We start from the raw sequence: 21,193 nt of genomic DNA, 5'->3' as shown, positions 1-21,193 counted from the left end.
TGTTATTATATTCTTCCTTATATTTAATACCATAAGTTATAGAAGATTGAAATTAAAATATCTTTTAAACTAATTATTTTTCAACCCTAGCACCTTAATACTATTTTGTAGAAAATTAAAAAATGTATAGTTCCATTTTAAAGAATAAAGGACTTTAGTATAACCTTGAAAAGTTGTAGGGAAAAATTTCTTCGACATCGACATTCTTGATAAAAACAAACAATAAAAGTTTCCGTACATTTTTATCCTATCACCTACCTTCAGTAGTTATATCATTCTGCACTTATCACGGAACATCCTGTATAGTCTGATTTTATTAGCTCTTTATATAACAAATACAAGCAGTGATCAATGTTGCAATGTTTAACACAACTATGCAAGAAAATAACGTATAATGTGCGATAACTATATTAATATTTAATATATTTCATATATTTAATTAATATAATATATTTAATTAATATTTGATATATGATAACTTATCTTGTAAAATATTTTTCATGTCATATTATTTTCACAAGATTTTGTGAACGACAGTATGCTTACTTTGAAAGAAATATGACTGCTAATTAATAATAGAACTACCACACCAGTCAACTGGCTTTACAGTTTCATTTTAAAATTCCTACTTCATGTTATATTTTTCCGCAATGATGTAATGACTTTCGCAACGATAACTAAAAGAATAATAAAATGAATTTTATTTTGTTTTTTATGTATTCAAACTCGAAATAATTTTGTATCAAGGCTACTTATACCAATACCGGTCAAAGGTACTTGTCAAAGTGTAAAAGGGTCCTGCAATCTGTTTATCTAACCCCAATTAACCAGTTTCCTCGTTTTCTACAATTTGCCATATGTTTTTTAAATTTTTACTGCGTATCATTAATCAATATGATGATATCAGTTATCAGGAAAATTCCGGATCGATCGCTAAATCGCTAGATGTTAATGTTAGAAATGCCACAGCAGTCAAAATGACTGGTTCTACAATTTTATAAATGTGTCAACCCTCCTTTAGGTCGATCATAGTCCCAGATGAATCCATCTAATAATGCCAAAAATGTACTACATGGCATAGAATTCCTTCTGTAACAGTGTAATAAATCAATAACTATAAAAATATTCTATTATCACGTATTTTTTAAAAACCAGTCATTCCTTTGAAGAAAATTGAAAGAAAATGAAGAACAGTTATGTTAGTTTAACCAGAATTATATGAAAATGAATTCTTTTCATAGAAGGAAACTAAAAATTTCAGCTATTGGATAAAGTACATTTCAATACATGTATAAAGCGGTAGCAGTAAATAGAAAACAAGTCTTGCTTACAATTAGTATATATTAGCAATTCTGAAAATTTTAATATAACCTAAATTCTGGAGATATTCCATGATATCTGTTTCTAATTTTCAACTTTGGGAACTGTTTTCACCTCTTCAATGTGAATGTCAACACGTAGAAAGAAAAACTTGACTTGAAGAAAACATTCTTGTCCGACAATAGTTAGTACATCTGCTGGAACAGCAGAGGCGTAAGTTGTATAAATTTAATATGAACAAGTATAACAAATTTGGAGAACATTTAATAACATATCTACCAATAAGACTATCCTTGAGATTAACAAATAATGAACAAGCGATAAGAGATATCAGAATCTGGATAGAAGACACAATGATATGGTATAATAAGAAAATAATTGAGTATCAAGAAAATATGATAATGCAAGAACTGGACACTTATAATGATCTAAAAGAATTGTGCAAACTCTTATGACTAGAGTTCTGCCCGAGCAGTCGAGCTATACGGACGTGTGAATCAGTGCTTCTGCAAGTGCGACAAGTGGGAAAACAAAGTGACTCATAATAGAACCAATCGCTAAATGATGAAAAACATGCAAAAAATACCACCAATAAAAATTCTAAATAAAGGTGAAACATATTCTATAAACAGAGCTGTAGATAAAACTAATCCAAATAAACCAACAAACGAAGATCAGGATTGCTCAGTTATAAATGAAATAGAAATGGAAATTACACAAAATAATGACGAAAAGAATAATATCAACAATGATCTATCACATCAGAACGAAAGCTGGAGGACTGTAACTCCCAGCAAGAAACGAAAAATAACTTCAAACACAAATGTTAGGAGGGCTATAGAAACAGAAAGGCAACAATGGCTACAAGAAATTCCTCTTAAAAACTCCTTCAGCTCACTGCCAGAAGAGAAGGATTCAGACCCAGCTGAAAAACCAATAACACACATTGCCAAACCACCCCCAATCTACATAGATGCTAAAATAATAGACCTCCTCATTGAACTGCTAAACAGCACGGCAGGAAAAGAAAATTACACCATATAAACAACTTAAATTGGATGAGGTAAAAGTACAAACTAATACTCCAGAAATTTTTAGAAAAGTGACAAAAGCACTAAAAGAAAAAAACGCTGGGTATTATACTTACCAACTCAAAACTGATAAAAGTTACAAAACAGTAATCAGAGGATTACACCCAAAGACAAATACAAGTAACATATGCGAGGAATTAGCCAAAATCGGACATCAGGTAAGAACAATAAATAACATAACCAGATTTGATACTAAACAACCATTACCGCTATTTTTAATAGAACTTGAACCTAAAAATAATTTTCGAAATTAAACAAAGTTCTAAACACAATAATTACAGTCGAGCCACCCAGACACAAAAAAGACATACCGCAATGTATGCGGTGTCAACAATATGGACACACAAAAAATTGCTGCAACAGAAACCCGGCGTTTGTCAAATGCGCAGAAATGCACCTAACAATGAACTGCCCACACACGAGAAAAATAAATGATGTAAAATGTTACAACTGCAGTGGAAACCACTACAAACAGCTACAAAGGCTGTTTAGTCAGAAAACAACTTCAATGTAAACTGTTTCCTCCGCTTCGTAACAGGACATACAATAACTCACACACAACAGGACAGCACAGTAACTGAGACATCAACAAACGTACAGCATGTAATGAACATCAGCTATAATAATACCAACACCTATGGTAGCCGAAGCTACGCGCAAGTAGCCAAACAATCAACACCATTAGATAATCAAAACCAGAACAATAATATCAACGACGCTACAGAAATCAAAGAACTGTTAAAGCAATCCACCAAAAACACGGAAATGCTAACAAAAATGATAAGCGAACAAATCGCAGTCCTTAGACAGAAAACGCAACAAATAACACTCATACTACAACTACTTACAAACATGCTAAACAAAAAATAAAAATGGACACGCTTAAAATAGCAGCCTGGAACTCTAACGGCCTACAATAACTAAAACATTCCTATATAACAATAATATCGATATACTACTTGTTTCAGAAAAACATTCCTATATAACAATAATATCGATATACTACTTGTTTCAGAAACACACTTCACTATAAAAAGTTATATAAAAATACCATACTACATCATATATGATACCAAGCATCCCCCAGGAAAAGCATAATAAGAAACGACATTAAACACCATTTACACAGCCAAGTTAGTAAGGAATATATCCAAGCAACCACCGTTACAGTACAAACTACCAGCAACCATTTACAGTTGTGAGCAGTATATGTACCACCGCGACACAAAATTACATCACAAATGTGGGAAGAGTACTTTTAACATTTAGGTGACAAGTATATTGCAGCGGGAGACTACAATTCAAAGCACGCACTATGGGGATCAAGAATCACTACACCTCGAGGTAGAACCTTGGAAAAATACATTAGAAACAATAATCTCAATATATTATCCACAAGAAGACCGACATACTGGCCGACAGACCTAAGCAAAATACCTAACCTGCTAGACTTTGCAGTTACAAAGGGACCAAACGCAAATAAACTAAACATAGCACCCAGCCTCGAGCTTACCTCCGACCATACGCCCATAATAATTACATACAGAAACAAATCAATACTTTACAGCAACACAGAGAAGCTATGCAATAAAACCACCAAATGGCAAATATTCAAAGAAATAATAGAGAGCAAAATCAGCTGCAACATCCCACTGAAAACACCTGAACACATCGATCAAGCAGTAACAACATTCACAGAAACTATCCAAGAAGCAGCATGGGCAACCACCATACCTGAATCAACTAATAGACAAACAAAAATAATTCCGCCAGACATCCTCGAAAAAATTAGAGAAAAAAGAAAAGCGAAAGCAAAATGGCAAAAACATAGATCAAAAGAAAACAGAAAACACCTAAATAAACTCGCAAAGGAAATAAAAAACAAAATAAAAGAACACAACAACAACGAGATCACAAAATTCATAGAGTCACTATCTGCACACGAAAACTCCAACTACTCCCTTTGGAAAGCCATAAAAAAAATAAAGAAGCCAATAAATCTAGTCCCAGCAATCAGAAAAGCAGATAACACATGGGCAAGAAGCAACGAAGAACAAGCTGAAGAATTTTCCAACCACCTAAGCAACACATTTACACCACATAATATCAATAACAGCAACCACAATTGTCATACCGACGAGGATGCGTTAACCACTAGTACCTCAACTGACAAACACTACATCATACCTAAAACAACAGCACAAGAAATTAGAAACATAATTGAGAAAACAAAAAACAATAAAGCACCAGGAATCGACCTGAACAATGGTAAAATCTTGAAAAACCTTCCTCCAAAAGCGATACGACTAATCATAATAATTTACAATGCAATATTAAGAATCCAATACTATCCTAAACTATGGAAACTAGCACAGATCATAATGTTACCTAAACCAGGCAAAGACCCACACCAAATAGCATCTTACAGACCAATATCACTACTTCCTGTGTTTTCCAAAATACTAGAAAAAATAATTTACGCCCGCTTAAAACCAATAATAGAGAAGGAAAAATTAATACCAGATCACCAATTTGGATTCAGAAACAAACACTCCACGATAGAACAAATGCACAGACTCACTAATGAAATAATACCAGCATTAGAAAACAAACAATACTGCGCAGCTCTCTTTATGGACATCGAGAAAGCATTTGACAAAATAAACCACGAAAACCTACTTCAATCAATCAGAAAACAATTCCCGGAGCAGATATACCATTTAATAAAATCTTACTTAAGCAGCAGAACCTTCGTAGTAAAAATTAATGACACATACTCTGAAGTTAAAGACACAAAAATAGAAAAGTGGCTTCAAGTTAAACAAATTAAAGCAAACCCCGATAAATGCAACCACATTACATTCACACTGCGAAAACAGATACCACCAAACATTATATTGAACGGCACGCACATAATACAAACAAGGCAAGTCAAATACCTAGGACTCCACTTAGATACACGATTCTCCTGAAAACTGCATATTAAATCAATAATAGACAAAATACAGATAACAAGGAGACAAATGCATTGGTTAACAAGTCGAAAATCCAAACTAAGCATAGAAAACAAACTAAAAATATATAAAATGGTCATAAAACCAATCTGGACGTACGGAATAGCACTATGGGGAACAGCAGTAATGAGCCATATAAGCAAAATAGAGAGAATCCAAGCTAAAATTCTTAGAACAATAGTAAACGCCCCATGGTACATTAGAAACGAGGACATACGGAAAGACCTTGGAATACCAACGGTCAAGGAAGAGATTAGCAGATTCGCAAGAAGGTACAGAGAAAGAATAGCAACGCACCCGAACCGGCTGGCAGCGGAAACGATCAACACAACCATAGAAAGGAGACTAAAAAGGAAACACCCAGCAGACCTCACAAAGAATATATCTTAACAAACACGAAGATGGTTCCCCACTGGGGGTAGCCACCCACATGATAATCAAACAGCTAAAAAATTCTACCAAATGTCCAAATTGGACAAATTGTGAATGTGAAATATTAAATAAAAAAAAAAAAATAAAACTCTTATGACTAGTTTAGACAATGCAGCTTTCTGACGAATTGGTAATTGAAAGCAGCGTGTATACATTTCAATATTTTCAACGCATGATCAACTTCCAGACATATGAATTAATGGTATTCAGTGTGGTGTGTAATAACTGTTACTATAAACAGTTTATTCACATTACGATGAATTGTTCATTTGGCGCCTCAATTGTTTGTTTAGTAGTACATACTTGCATACATTTCATATGTCTGTATATAATAATCACCGATTCGATCGCTTTCAACATTCGGTTTTATCGATGTGTGGAGTGATTGGGCAATAAAACCGAATATGTTATTGCTTCGAAAACTATCCTACTGCATGGAAACAATGGATATCTTCCCTATTTTTCTTCTTTTCCTGATTACAGGAGGTTTCTACATGTCCCTCTCTCCCTTTCACTACACGATTAATACCTTCGTATTAGAGACTTGTTCTTGATCCCTGAACATTCCAATCATTTCTCTATCATTTAGTATTAAGGCAAATAATCCATTGTTTCCATACAGCACGATAACTCTCGAAGCGAGAAAGTCAGTCACTTTAACCGAAACAAAAAATTGTTTATAACATTGAAACTATTAATTTTTTAGTCCATGTTTGTTGGAACCTTTTTTCATCATTTGGCGAGCACTATCTACTCTAGCAATTATGAGTCCTTTCTTTTCTTTCACCCTGTATATATAAAAACGAAAATGCTGATATGTAAAATAACTAAGAAAACAAAAAAAAGGAGAAAAATCAAGTACAAAAAAGGCACAATAGACATAATGAAAATACGGAAGTCCCATTCACACTGGACATACTTTTGAGGCGTCTAAACATTTTGTCAGTAGTGAAAAAATATCTTTATGTGGAAACCACTAGTGGCGGTTAAAAATAATAATTGGGAAACCCAGAATAGAATAAGTTACTTGAATCAGTAACTATAGCGATGTTGACCTACAAATTAGGAAAAGGGAGTCGAAGAAACACAAAACAGCTTTCTGGAAAATTTGCTAAGTGTTTTATGATACACTCCAGACTACATGCTACAAAGGAAAGTAGGAAAAACTAGATTAGAAAGGAAAATTGTGAAGCGAGCAATAACTACTGCTAAAATCTTTTCGGTGAAAGGGAAGCACTTCTCAAAGTCTTGCTATCAATTGCTGGTCAATTTGGTGGAAGGATTGAACCAAAAAAGAAGCTTGAGCTCGAGCCTGAAAGAGTTATTCGCAGAATATGGCAGAATATGTGTAGATATTTAATTTATAACAGAATCAAATTATGGACAAAATTAAAAAATACTCACTTAAAGCGTCGATGATCTATAGCGTCATATACGGGGTATTTTGTGTAAAATAGGCCAGTTAAATATTTTCTTAATCTGTAATAATACATATAATTTTTGTTGCTGTATGTTACAGCTAACACTGTTGTACATATTATTCATGTGTGATAGTATAACCTTGAAGTGATTCTAAAATTTTAAAATTACTATAGAATTTATTTTCAGTGAGATTCCAGGTCGCCTTACACTACTCTTCAAGTATAGCAATCGTACCAAGAGTGGATGGATGCCGCTTATAGCGGATACGAGGAGGGGTTTTTAATGAGTCGGCAAATGACAACTCGCCAGCCCTACATAACTGACGGGTACGGGCCGAGGGCTGATAAGTATGCGATGTGCTTTTTTCCTTCCTTACGGAAAGGAGAGGTTAGCTTATATTGACACGCAGTTTCTGATGAACTTTAATGATTTGTTTCATGGGTAATAGTCTTACGTTCCTCATGTTTGTCACCGATACTACCATTTTCACGAAATGTTTTAATAATATTTATGTATATAGAATGCGATGGACAATTACCTATTGGAAATCTTTCTTTGTAACTCTGTAAGTTTCTCTTAGATATTGTTGAGTTTTATTATAAATGAAAATGATTTCAATTTTTGCCTCCTTCGAGTAATGCATTATCGTTTGTGGATGTACCGAAAGTAAATCTTTGATTATCTGCAGAGCAATAATAAATGTGTTTATTTTCAATCTTAAATTGACTTTTGTCGTAGTTGAAACCTAGAATCTCGTTGAATGTAATGTAATGTTCGACACTAATCTTAAAATTTGTGACTTTAAGGACATTTTAAGCTGATACTATCATACATCGATGAATGTAAAGTAATGTTGACTATAACATACAACAGAAGAAATTATGTGTATATCCTCAAAAAACATAGATGACTTTGAAAAAGCTATTAAAAAATTATATTTGCTAAGAAAAGTTTTTTCTGTTTGATTTGCCTCTTAAAATCAATTAAATTACGTAAGTTTATTAAAGTTACGTAAAATACGTAAATACATATCTCGTATTATAACAAGTAACGAAGGAGTTTAGGTGACCTATTTCACATGAAATACCCTGTGTAGCAGAATAGCGGACTTGACGTAAGGAGAGAAAATTGAATACTTAAGTTTGAAGGCACATTGCTTTGGATAACAAAATAATCCAAGAGGGTTTGGTTTGTACGAATTGATTGTAATTTATAATTACGAATTATTGCTAAACTACCTGCTGTATAAAAAAGACATTCAAAGAGGAATTGAATGGTTTTGAGGGATCATAATGTGTTAGTAATTAGTTTTTCTGTAGATGAACGCGTAGAGATCATATAAAGGTGACATATGTTCTTTTAAGTGGAATTATAATTTTTGCATGAATCTACTCGACATCATTCGATTGTTGTTTGAACATTTTTTTTGATACAGCAGATAGCTTATCGGTATACCGCATTTATAAATTAAAACCGGACACCCTGCTCTAATAAATAGCAACCTAATGTGTATTTCTAACGAATTGGAAGTAAAACATGTCTTAATTTACTGGCTGCAATACGAAACATTCGGACTGAAGTCTATCCCAAACAAAAGTAACATCAACTTTCTAGCAACGGAGAATAAGGGGGCAGTAAAAGATATTTTGGGGTGCGTTGGAGTCTGTATGAAATCTCTCTCTCTCCCTCCCTCCCTCTTTCTCTCTCTCTCTCTTTCATTCTCTCATTGAACTATTGGAATCCTAAACGCGATTACTAATAGCATATCATAAGATACTACCGTTTTGTTTTCTTTTGTTTTAACTATGGAGTTCAAAATCATACATGTACAGGCTATTCAAAAATTATTTATTGTCGTTTTGGAAGGTGATTCTACATCTTCAGATCGGTGGAGATCTGTTTAAAAAATGGACCACAAAATTGACCTTAAATATGATTGATTGAATTGATATATATGACTGATTTGAGAAGATTTTTCAAAATTTTTTCTATGGCATCATATAGCATTCATCACGGAAAACAAAAATCTCAAAAGAACCATGGGTCACAAATGACCGGTTTTCTTAGAAAAAAATGTTGAAAGATTCATTAATTCCGAAATTGATTTTATTCCCATTTTGAAATCAGAAGTAGCACAAAATAAGGTCAACTTACTTGTGAACGTATAACATGTATCACTTTATCTTTCAAATAGTCTTTATTTATATGGAAAAGATGCAGATTCAGATGAGGAATAAATCAGACATATCAAGCAGTTCTAACTAAATCTCTGTGTCATAATGTGAGGATCACTATACGTCCAAATTTGGCATTCTGATGATTGAGAATGTTGCTGTGGAAGATCTGCTCTCATCCGTGAATAGGATATCTTTAAGACATCATGGGTTGCGTTCGAATCATTTTAATAGTATAATATCTTTTAAATTAATCGCATTCAGCGATAAAATTTTCGTTGAGCGATATAGTTCATGTTGAGATAAATGTCATGTTAGTATGATCACTAGTTTCTATATCCAAAGTTGGTACAACTGCTTGCGGTTCTCTTCTGTTTTTCCCCGTCCGCCACGTTTTTTTCATCTGAGTATCCGGTGTGTTGTAATGATTGTACAAGGTGGTGAAATACAGAGCATACAAAACTAATCCGTGTAAATCAATTAAATATCAAAACCCAAACCTATGTAATAACAGTTCATTCTATGAAGTTCTTGCACACGGTGAACCTTGTAAGGATGTTCATCTTCATCACATATTATTTTTCTCACTGCGCCGTGTAAAGCATAATACTTATTCGACGAGCTATTCTTCGCATATACATCAATGAATACACACGTAAAAATTTGCTTTTTTTATGCCAATGAGCACGAGATCCATGGAATGAAGAATTGCTGTAACAATTGTCAACCATTGAACTCTTTGGGAATCGCGATGATCTGGAACTTCTCCTCGATGCTGCAGAGTTCTATTAATTCTTGGTGATTGTTGATATTATACCACGTAATAAAGGATAGTTCCCACCGGCTTCATCAATGGCACGCTTTCTAACCTTTATTGTTTATCATCATACCCATTATGTTATATGATACTATATTATTATATTATTTATTTTGTTTATTTATTTACTTTTAGTATATATCAATTTTAGTTTATTTATTTTGGTGCTTATATTATCTTTTATCTGTAATATATTACCACAATATAATAAATAAGATCAATTTAAAAATTAACGGAACTTTAAACATTTTTTTTTCAAGAGGAGTCATTTTCGATACGTGGCTCCTCGTGATAGTACTATATGATGTAATAAAAAAATTTTGACCTTGAAAATCATACTAAAGGGCAATTTTGCGATCTACTTATTTAACAAATTTCTATTAATTCGGGGGTGTAGAATCACCGTCCAAAGTCATGACAAATAATCTTGTGGCATGACAAAGATTTTATTAGGCAACTACAATAGTCTAACTACAAAAAGTAAACTACTACCATATGTGTGTATATATATACATTACTACTAATAATACTATATTAAGGACAATATAATTATATAGCGATAACATATATAATTTTTTTTCAGGGTTTTTGGTGACCGATAAAACACTAGACAAGTTACAGTACGGAATTAATATGGGAATATTGCCATATTCTAATGAATACAATTAAAAGGTATAGAAGTATATATTACAATCATCCTCGTGTCCGCAGTAATGAATTTGGAACAGCAACAAAATTCTTGATTTTACAGAGATATAAACGAAAAATAATAAAAACAAATATATATGAAAGCGGGCGTAAGAATGTTATTGTCATCTGGTATACAACAAATGTAATTGCAATAGAAAATACTTGTTTATTGAATTTCTGTCAGTTTAACTGCTAAACTGCAAGTTATTTCTAAATAAACTTTAAATAATTTGATTGCTGTTCAAATGCAGTATTCGAATGTATATAAAATTAATTTATTTAGTGTTTTAATACGATATAATATTAGTTGCCATAATTTTGTGAAACTATTTAAAATTACATTAATAAATCGTCGAAAGTTATCATTCAATGTCAGATTTTAAGAATATAATTGATCATTTCGAAAGTAATGAAGATATATATTTTGACGAAATTTTAAGAACTTCGAGTTGATAAAAAACTTCATTCCGTTAACATTAACTGAAAATTAGCAAAAATTCATTAATTATGAAAAACTGTTACATTGAATTAAGTATGATGATAAATAATGAATACAATAACATACAATTTTTCATATTTTATGAAAAAATAATAGTTCTCTAATAGTTGAAAACGTTGAGAGATACGAAAATGTCTGAAAGTAAAGCAAAACCGGCATCACCAATACCGCCGGCTACTACTATACAATGCTGTAATAGTTTAACAGATACACAATGTCCAGCACTTCAAGTGACGTCACGAATGTTACGATCGCCGAGTCATGAAAGTGTTACGACTGACCTCTCTCTATTTAGCGTCTCTTCAATAGCAAGCGAACTGCGAGGGGTTAACAGACTCGTTACTTTTAAATCTTATACCGATATACATCTTTCTGGTCGTGGCCCATCACCGAAACCTGACTCTCGTCAGGTTCAAAGCAACAGGTTTGTGTTATTTATTTATACGGACAGTCTATCGAAAGTATCGACTTGGTCGTTAACAAAAGTTTTATTGATAGATGGCGATTCTATCGAGGTATTAGAAACATGTCAAGATTTTTGCTAATTTTTATCTTTACTAATCATCACATTAATTAAAATTGAGGTTTTCGGACATAAATCGTGTTCTTTTGGAATAAAATATTTACCTAGTTGATCAATTAAAAATCTTTGTACGAGATACGGCATTGCTTATGAAATATATATTCTGCTAGCCAGCTTTATGCGCTACAAGCCCATTAGCCACAATTAACCACGGATTGTATGATCAACTTATAAATCATTTTTCGGGAGTTGTGTTGTATCATATCAGAAAATGTTCACATCTTGTTCAAATTTTTATTCCAATAAAGCATCTGTTATTAAATCTTATGTTTTATTTTCAAGCATGTAGATTTAATTAATTAATTTGTAAATGCTATAATGAATGCAATGATCTGCAAATACTTTTTTTAACCACTGCGCGCTAATTATAACAAATCATACGTTTTCATTATTTCAAATAAACTTAGTTACGCAAACTTTGTATATACTAAAAGTGTTTTACATTACATTAGATTTAATAATTAGTATGTACATTAGTTTCAGTAATGTAGAGAGTTTCTTTATTGATATAACATAACTATAATAAGTTTAAGTTAAACTTTACAATCATTTGTTTATTTCAATTATTCATTCCATTTCATTTTTTCCATTGATGCATTGATCCGTATTACTGTCGCCTTCACGAATATTCCAGTAGTATCCAATATTTTGGATGGTTCTGTAATGGGTGTAACTTTTAGCCTAGGATAGGCATTTAGTGATTTTAGATGGTGGTGTATCATGCAATTTCTATCGTTAGGGTTTGGCGAAGGTTTCATTCTGATCCAGTGTCTTTCGTTGATACTTTTAAGGGTTTATACGATTGTTAAGTCGCATAAAGTATTCGCTATGTTGTTATTACCTATATATCATGGTGCAGTATCGTAAGTATCATCTTCAGTAGTTTGGATTATACTGTTTTAATTTTCTTCAGATTGCTTTTGATAGTTGTATTCTATAGAATTGAAGGATATGTCCATAATAGCCCAACCATTATTATATACACAATGTGTCGATAAAGCTATTGCATAAAAAACTTGTTATTTTGTGATTCATTTTAACATCGCATCGCTTAGAAAAGTATTGGGATACAAACACACACACTCACAGGTTTAAAATACACGTATAGCGTGTCTCACGTAACTGAACAGATGTATCTTTCAAATGGTTAGAAATGGGTAAACATACTTCGAGTCAATATTAAATAGTATCTAATGATACATAATGCGGAAATAATTTATTACACTTTTATGCATTGATATGCTTAAAAAATGCAATTGCATTTTCTTTTAAACAGAATTCTATACCTTTGATTGACATAGTCGATGCAGTTTTATATTTTTAAAAAAACGTACTAAGGTACTTAATACCCTAGACCTATTAATTCAAAACTTACTGTAGTTAAGAGTTTGCTAAATTATTTCGATATATCTGCAAATGTGATATTTACGCAAAAACAAATGTTCGAACGATCCTGCATTGGAGTTTATGCATCTTTACGCCCACTTTTCTTTACTTTAGCTGACGCTTCAGTTATGTCTTTCTCTACAATTTTTGGTAATTGTAGCAAAATACATTGTTAGGTGGCTTGCACACTACTAGCAGGATGAGAATACATTTTGTCTTTAAATATTTTCATAAAAGGAAATCGAATGGTGTTAGATCCGATGATCGCGATGACCATAAGGAATTCGTGTAGCGATCTATGTTATCACCACAGCGATCACTGGATCTAAGCCACTCGATTTCTCATCCAATTTCTTATAAAAATGTCCATTTGAGTTTATGAACTTTATCAAATACAATATATTTTGTCTGAAACAGTTTTTGGTATAAGGATAACGAGTTATTTTACATAAAAAGTTTTATTGACTTATTTTGCATATTCTGTTTTTGTTTCTAAATTTTGATTTTGATTTTCTTTTATTTAATCAATGCAGCAGATTTATAACTGTTGCTGTTTCTTCTTATACGAATTATTGGAGGAGTTTATTTTATTTTATGTAATATAATTTCTAAATATCTGTCTGTGCTATCCAACAAATAAGTTTTTTTAACTGGTTTCGGTGTCTTTTGTACCATTTATAAATATGATAGTTATATGGCAAAGTTTATTTTATACCTTTCGGCTTAAAAATGGGGGGTTATATTATAGTTGTATGTTAGATTTTATGTTAAATTGAAATTATTATTGATATCGTAAATTGTGGTATTGTCTGTGAACGTTAACGTGATAATGTTAACGTAATGTTAACATTAATCTCCTTAGTCCTTTAGGAGAATCTGAAGTAAAAAATATTTATTTATATGTATTTGAATTTTCATTGTCTATTTTAATATAAAAGAATCCGTTAGTTACATAGCCACGAAACATGTTTATCTGATATTTTGGTAGTTCTCCTTTTGAGAGTAATAACCTCGGTCTGTATAAAGTGGATGTTTATACTGGTTTCTCTGGTAAGTAGTAGAACAATTCTTGCATATTTTCACACTAATACAAAGTCTTAGAATCTCATGATTGCATTGAACAATATTGTAATGTGCTTAATTGATTTTAATATCATGTCTTTTAGGATTTTTCAAATAATTAGACCTTGAAATCTTTTTAAGGTTAAGATTTCTTATTAACACTTTGATTTTTTTCTAACTTGTTCTGAATTTCTCTAGAGGTTTCAGTTTTTGTTTTGTATGTTTTACTTTATTGTTTGTATTGTAAGTATTCTTGGCTAGTTCTGTTTCGCGTTGTGCGTTCTCTATGGAACATTAGTCTCCTTCAGTTTTATAATGTTTTTCTACTATCTTCCACAGATTATAATTTGTACCTTTGGTGGTTTCTAGGCTTATTATGTATGTTTCGATTGTGTTATTGCTATAATCCTTGAGTAACTTTTTCACTTATCTGTCGTATATCGTTCTAAATGTCGGTATTTCCTCCATTTCTTATTCATTCTGCATTTCATTGGTGATATAGAAAGTACTGTCACTGTTTGAACTATCTTCTGCCTCCTCAATATTTTCTATTGCTTTAAATCTGCTGTTGGAATTTATCTGACTATCTAATCCCTTCCTGAATTCACTTCAGTTAATTTTTCCAATTATTCTTTAAGAAAGTCGCGTTCAAATAGTTCAAATAGTCAAATAGTCGTTTTGTGTGTAAATATAAGTGAGCGAATAACGGTAATAAGCGAACGCAAGTGCGAAATCGAACTATAATACTCGAATACCGGGATATAACTAAGTCAAAATGTTAAAAAAGAGGACGCCCATCTTCTTCACTAATATTTACTGTCGCAATATTACAGAGAGATGTTTGTTGTCAAAAATATGGACCACGAGATACTGTACAAAACCATATTATTGTCTACTATGAACAAAAAATTATCCTCTAGGTTCAACACATGCAATACATCAAGAGACATTTTAGAAAAATGTACATTATGCCCTCATTTCGCAAATTACAAAGGGTACACGAATACAGAAATCTACAAACCACGAGGTAAATTAGATAGAGACACAAAAATTATCAGAAGTAAGAAATAAGAGAAAAATTATGTTTAGACCAGAAAAATTAACACAGAAGAAGTAGATAATAATAACTATATTAATAATAACTCAATTCTGAACCAATTTTTATACAAATTGAAAATACTGTTTAACCAGTTCATGAATCAAAGCAATATAATCATAAATGCGTTAACGACCGTTACCGAAAAATAATAACAATGGGTTGCGACTTAGAAATAATCATATGAAACGCAAACGATTTAAGAAAGCAAAAGAAAATGGATATGCTTCTATTTCTAAAAACATATTTTACAAATAAAAACTACTCCAATATCTTTATACAAAATATATTCCATGCTACATTCAGACGGAACCACTCATTTTAAGGTACTGCTACGATTATTAATCCCATGAGCGTCATAGTTTATCACTGAAAGTGTTTTCGATACTAGCATGAATTTCCCGCTACTAGCGTATATGTACATCGTAACCAGTACACTATCTTGAGAATTGAATTTACCATTGAACAAAAGAAGATAATTTTGAACAAGTAGGCCAGTAGGATGAGATATTTCAAAGTATAATACAGCAAAGTCTCATAAGTTAACATATCTGACATAAACAGTGACATACATAATAATTTTCATAATCTGATTATATCCGTCATTTCCGCTGTGAATTGACTTTGATACTGACGTATATATGCTACATAATCGCTTGAGGGATTAATGGAAAGATGTCACACTGTGAAATAAATAATCGAATCACGAACATCAAAATAAAGAACTCAAGAGCTTCACTGCTCATAGCTGCGGTATATTATCTCCCACGATACCGAACATGTTTAAATATGTTAAATGAGAGGTTTATAGCAGGAGACAACTGCAATGCAAAATATACGCAATGGAGTTCAAGACTCATCAACTACAAAGGTGATACACTCCATAAAACAATGTTATCAAGAGGATATAACTAGATAAAATCTACTTTGTTGGCCAACTAATTCAGTAGAAACTTTCTTGGACTTTTATATTACAAAGGGTGTCTCCTTAAATTATATTAACTTTTATTCCAGCTTTGATCTCTTATTAGATTCTTAGAATGTTAATATATAACAATGTTATATTAACATTGAACTTTATCAATTGTAGGAAATAAAATACGCTTATTTTTGCGCACCACAAAAACTAACTAGTGACTATCCTATCTGTAAGAGAGGAAAATAATTCGTAGGCTAAAGAAGATTAGAATGAAGCTAAAATTTTCACGATACACTTATCTAAAGTCTTTTAATCCGATGACGATTTGACATCTGGTAACGAGAGTAATGCCATTATAGATTACCCAAACACCTCATCGTAACTTAGTAAATATGCTCAACATTTCAGTTTCAAAGTAACAAAAGAGATGGAATTACTAAATGAAGGAAAAAGCATCTGAATATAATTTAATAACTGACAAAATTTTAACAGAATTACCAAAAAACAGTGCATAATCACAATAAGCAAATAAATAATCGAATAATTAGAAATCAATAATTTCCAATACGATGGAAATTTGCTGAAATCATCCTTATTCCAAACTTAGATAAATATCTCACTACTTTCTTATAAATCGATTTCTTGCTCAATTATTTATAGCCACCCTGTCAAAATTATCTGAGGAGTTATTTTTAAAATAAGTAAAACAGATAATAAAAGAAAATTGTTTGATACTGCGATATCGATTTGGATTCCGGGAACACTACTGGAAAGCAAGCAGGTCAAGCAATCGATAGAGTATCGCATACAAGCTAATTATACAAACTCAACCAGGAATTGCCACGCAATTATTATATTCTACAGAAGTTGTATTTAAACGAGAAATATTTTCACGTTAAACAAAATGGCAGTTTCTTCAAGATTAGTCCCATACTAGCCAGTGTTTCTCAAGAAAGCGTTCGAGTCTCCATGTTATATCAGATAAACCTGTCTTTCTTCTTATATGGTAAACGCGCACTATGCAAACAAAATCGTATAGCAAATGCTGTGTAAAAATTGATTTGTAAGAAAGTATAAAACCTGTACCAAACTAATTAACACATACTATACAAAACGTAATTTAAAATATAAAAATACATTCACTAAAAATATTTTATTTCATGAAAATATAAATTATATTTAAGAAAAGTAAGATTTGAAATATTCGTACGTGTGTTTTTTTAGAACTGTGTAAAAGTAAGTAAAAAACATCGAGTAAATGTAAATGAAATGTGTTAAAAAATTGTGTAATTATGAATAAAACGTGTTAAAAAGAACCATGTGACTGTGAATCGTGTAATATAATGCTGTATAAAAAGTGACACAGATGTATTTATAGACCTCTCTTGACCCTGTAGCGAAAATGTGTTTACAGTTACATATTCAAACGGCGCTATGATATTGCCATTCCACGAAAATCTCTCTGAACCATCAAAACTTCTACAGAATTCTTTGGACAAGATAGCTGTGTGAACAAAGAAATAGACAAGAAATTAAAATTCGTGCAAAAAAATCAGCCCACCTTTTATTTTAAAATATGTTACGTGACCACAAATCAAATTGAACAATAAATATCTACATACAATATTTATAAAAGACACAATTAAATATCTTGGAATGTATCTAGAAAAAGAACTTATGGAGAGAAATAATATATAAATAGTGAAAAAATAATTATATTTAAAAGTAAGTCTGTATTAGGCCCTGGGATACAAATCTTCCCTCATATTACAAAAAAAATTCTGTTATATAAAGCTACTTTCTTATATGGATGCATTGTATACAACTCTGACCAAGGAAGCAACTTGCACACTATCCACAGATTTCAAGATGAAGCTTTAAGAGTAACAACCGCTCTGAGGTATGTCAGTGGAAGTATTTTTCACAAAGACCTTAAGATAAACTACGTCATAAAGCAAGTACATAAATTCGCGATAAAGAAAAGATCGCCCTCAAAAAGAATTTACTATTTACGATCGCGGCGTGTGTGTGAAATTTGTATTTATTTTTTATTATTTATTATTGCTCAGTCCGTGCCTTTCGGCTTTGAACGAACTTTCAGTTTTACATCTCATATGTCTATTTCGCTTCTTATATGTCTACCTTCCCTCTTAACCACTCTATTCTATTGCACTCCCTTAATTATCCTATCTCTAGAAACTAAAGCTAGAAACTACAAATTAACAACTAATGACTAAAAACTATTGCAACTTTGGGCTTTAGCCTCCTTGCTGTGCTTCCTTCCTGTCGTTTGCCCTTCTCTTCTCTATTATTGCTTTCAGTTCTGCCAAATATTCTCTAGTTTCATTTAGCGTTTTTCCTATGTTCTTTGGTCCTGCCGTTATTTCACATTCTTCTATTATATGTCTCAGGTCTTCTTCTTTCTTTCTACATAGTCTGCATCTTTTTCCCCTCCTCTTCTTTCCAGTATTCCCTTGCTTTGGTCTCGTTTCCACATCTAAATCTTGCCAATATTCTTCTGCTCTTCCACTTCATCCTCCCTTCTAAGTATTTTGGTAATTTTTCTTTGGCGATATTTCTGTAGCGTATATTATATTTGGATTCCCTTATCCTTTTCCTCCTCTCTTCTGCGTCTCTCTTTTTTCTTTCTTCTATAATTTGGTTTGCTGTCATCCTTTCTTGCTCCTCTCTTGCTTCTATCTGCGTCCCTCCCTTTCTCACCTCTTCTAGTCCCTTCTTTTTCTTTCTTGCTCTTTTCCCTTCTTGTTCATTTCCCCAGATTCTCTCTTTCCTTTATATACTCCTTTACTAGTTCCTTTTTTGATTCTAGGGCTTTTTCTTCATACCTTGCTGCCCTTTTTAATGCTTTTTCTTTTATTTCTATTATCTTGCATTCTTCTATCAATTTGGTGTTGTCATATTTAAACCTAATATCCATTTCGTATATCTTCTTTGTATTCTATCCAGTCTTTCTTCCATGTTCCAGTCCCATACCTCTGCTCCAAACAGCACCATGCTCTCTACGAGTGCTCCAAACATCTTTATTCTCCTCTTGTAGTCCTGTTTGAATATTCTTTCTCCCACGTTCCATGTTTCCTTCATTGCTATTGTTGCTCTCTTTTTCCTGTCTTGTATGTGTCTCATCACTGCCGTTTTTCTATAGTATGTACCCTAGGTATCTTATCTCGTCCACTTCTTCTAATTCTTACTCTCCCCATTTCCATTTTCTTTGTCTCCTTTTGTTCCTTCTTTTTTTCGAAAACTACTATTTTGGTCTTTTCCGTGCTCACTTCTAATTCGGCTTCCTCTAAAAATTTTTTGAATCTCTTTAATATTTCTTTTAGCTCCTCTTCTCTATCCGCCACCAGCACAATATCGTCTGCATAGTTAGTGACCATACCTTTCTTACTCCTACCACTATGCCCCAAGCTTGTCCTTTCCTTAGTTCTTCTTCCAGTCCTGCCACGTAGATGTTGAATAACGTCGGGCTCAACGGGCACCCTTGTCTGACTCCCCTCACTGTCCAAAATTCTCTTGTGTTGTGGTTCCTGACTCTCACTACATTCTTTATTTCTGCGTATTTCTCTTTAATCCTTCGGGTTAGTTTTTCGCTAATCTCTATTTTCCTCATTTTCTCCTCCAGTTTCTCTCTGTTTAGCTTGTCGAACGCCGCTCTTAAGTCTGCAAAGCAGGCATATAATTTCCCTTTTTCTTTACTCAACTGTTTGTCTATGATATGGTTTATTACAAATACCGCGTCGGTCACTCCTCTTCCTTTTCTGAATCCAAATTGGCTCTCTTCCAGTTTGTTTTCAATCTCTGCCTTCAGTCGTTCGTCCAGTATCCCTGCATAGATCTTGTATGCTGTATCCATTAATGTTACTCCTCTGTAACTCTTCACTACTCTCTTGTCCCCCCTCTTATATATCAGACATATTATTCCTTTTTTCCAATCTTCTAGTTCCCCTCCCCGTTCCGTATTTTCCTTAACAACTCTCAACGCCTCCCCCACTTCCTTCGGTGCATACTTCTATACCTCATTTTCTAAACCGTCTTCCCTCATTGCTTTCTTTTCCTTCAAGTTTCTTAACTGGTAGATCACCTCTTCCTTCTCTATATTATCTTCTCTCTCCTCCATTATTTTCTCTTCCTCTCTATGCCCCCTCCCCCATTTTTCTGCCCTCTTTGTGCTCTGTTCCTTCTAAAATTTCCATAAAGTGATTTTTCCACCCTTCTTCGCTTATATCCTCATCTTCTTTTCTTCTTCTATATTTATTTATATATTTCCACGCTTCTTGTTCTGTTTTGATCTTCTTTATTTTCTCCATTTCTTCTTCTTCGTGTCTTTCCTTTCTTTGTTTGCACCACTGTTTGAATGCCTTTTTCCCTCTATGAACGCTTCTCTGCTGCATTTTCCTTTCATAAACTTTGTCATCTTGTTTCTCATCTCTCTTTTCACTCTTTGTCGTGCCACGCTTTCTCTCCCACGCCCCATTTCCTTATCTTCACTTTCTTCTTTGACATTGCTTCGTTTATCTTCTTTTTGATTTCAGTCCACATTTCCTCTACTGTTCTTCCCTTGCAGATCCAGTCTTTACATTCCTCCAGATATTTTTCTACACATTCGTTTGTCCATTCCCTTTTCTCCTTCTCTTCTTCTTTCTTTTCCTCATTTTTTCGTAATTCTG

General features: G+C 32.7%; 1 protein-coding gene and 1 long non-coding RNA gene across 4 annotated transcripts in view; both read left to right on the top strand.

The window, feature by feature from the left end:
• LOC126869330 (uncharacterized) overlaps window positions 1-21,193 on the top strand; it is an 83,860-nt gene that overhangs the window by 13,253 nt on the left and 49,414 nt on the right. Inside the window, exons 2-3 of one of the 3 annotated variants that reach the window (XM_050625727.1) lie at window positions 10,854-10,942; window positions 11,022-11,883. In XM_050625727.1, coding sequence (XP_050481684.1) covers window positions 11,591-11,883 — 293 coding nt within the window. In that variant the 5' untranslated portion in view covers window positions 10,854-10,942; window positions 11,022-11,590. Of the gene's footprint in view, window positions 1-10,853; window positions 11,884-21,193 lie in introns of all 3 variants that reach the window. The other 2 variants (XM_050625728.1, XM_050625726.1) reach the window with 2 other exon arrangements.
• Window positions 14,383-17,864, top strand: LOC126869339 (uncharacterized). Its single transcript, XR_007690899.1, has 2 exons — window positions 14,383-16,566; window positions 16,677-17,864. It is a non-coding gene; the product is annotated as an uncharacterized LOC126869339 (long non-coding RNA).

This window comes from Bombus huntii, chromosome 9 (assembly GCF_024542735.1).
Source record: "Bombus huntii isolate Logan2020A chromosome 9, iyBomHunt1.1, whole genome shotgun sequence".
NCBI lineage: Eukaryota > Metazoa > Arthropoda > Insecta > Hymenoptera > Apidae > Bombus > Bombus huntii.
The sequence above is the reverse complement of the archived record's forward strand: the minus strand, read 5'-3'. Positions and strand labels throughout refer to the sequence as shown.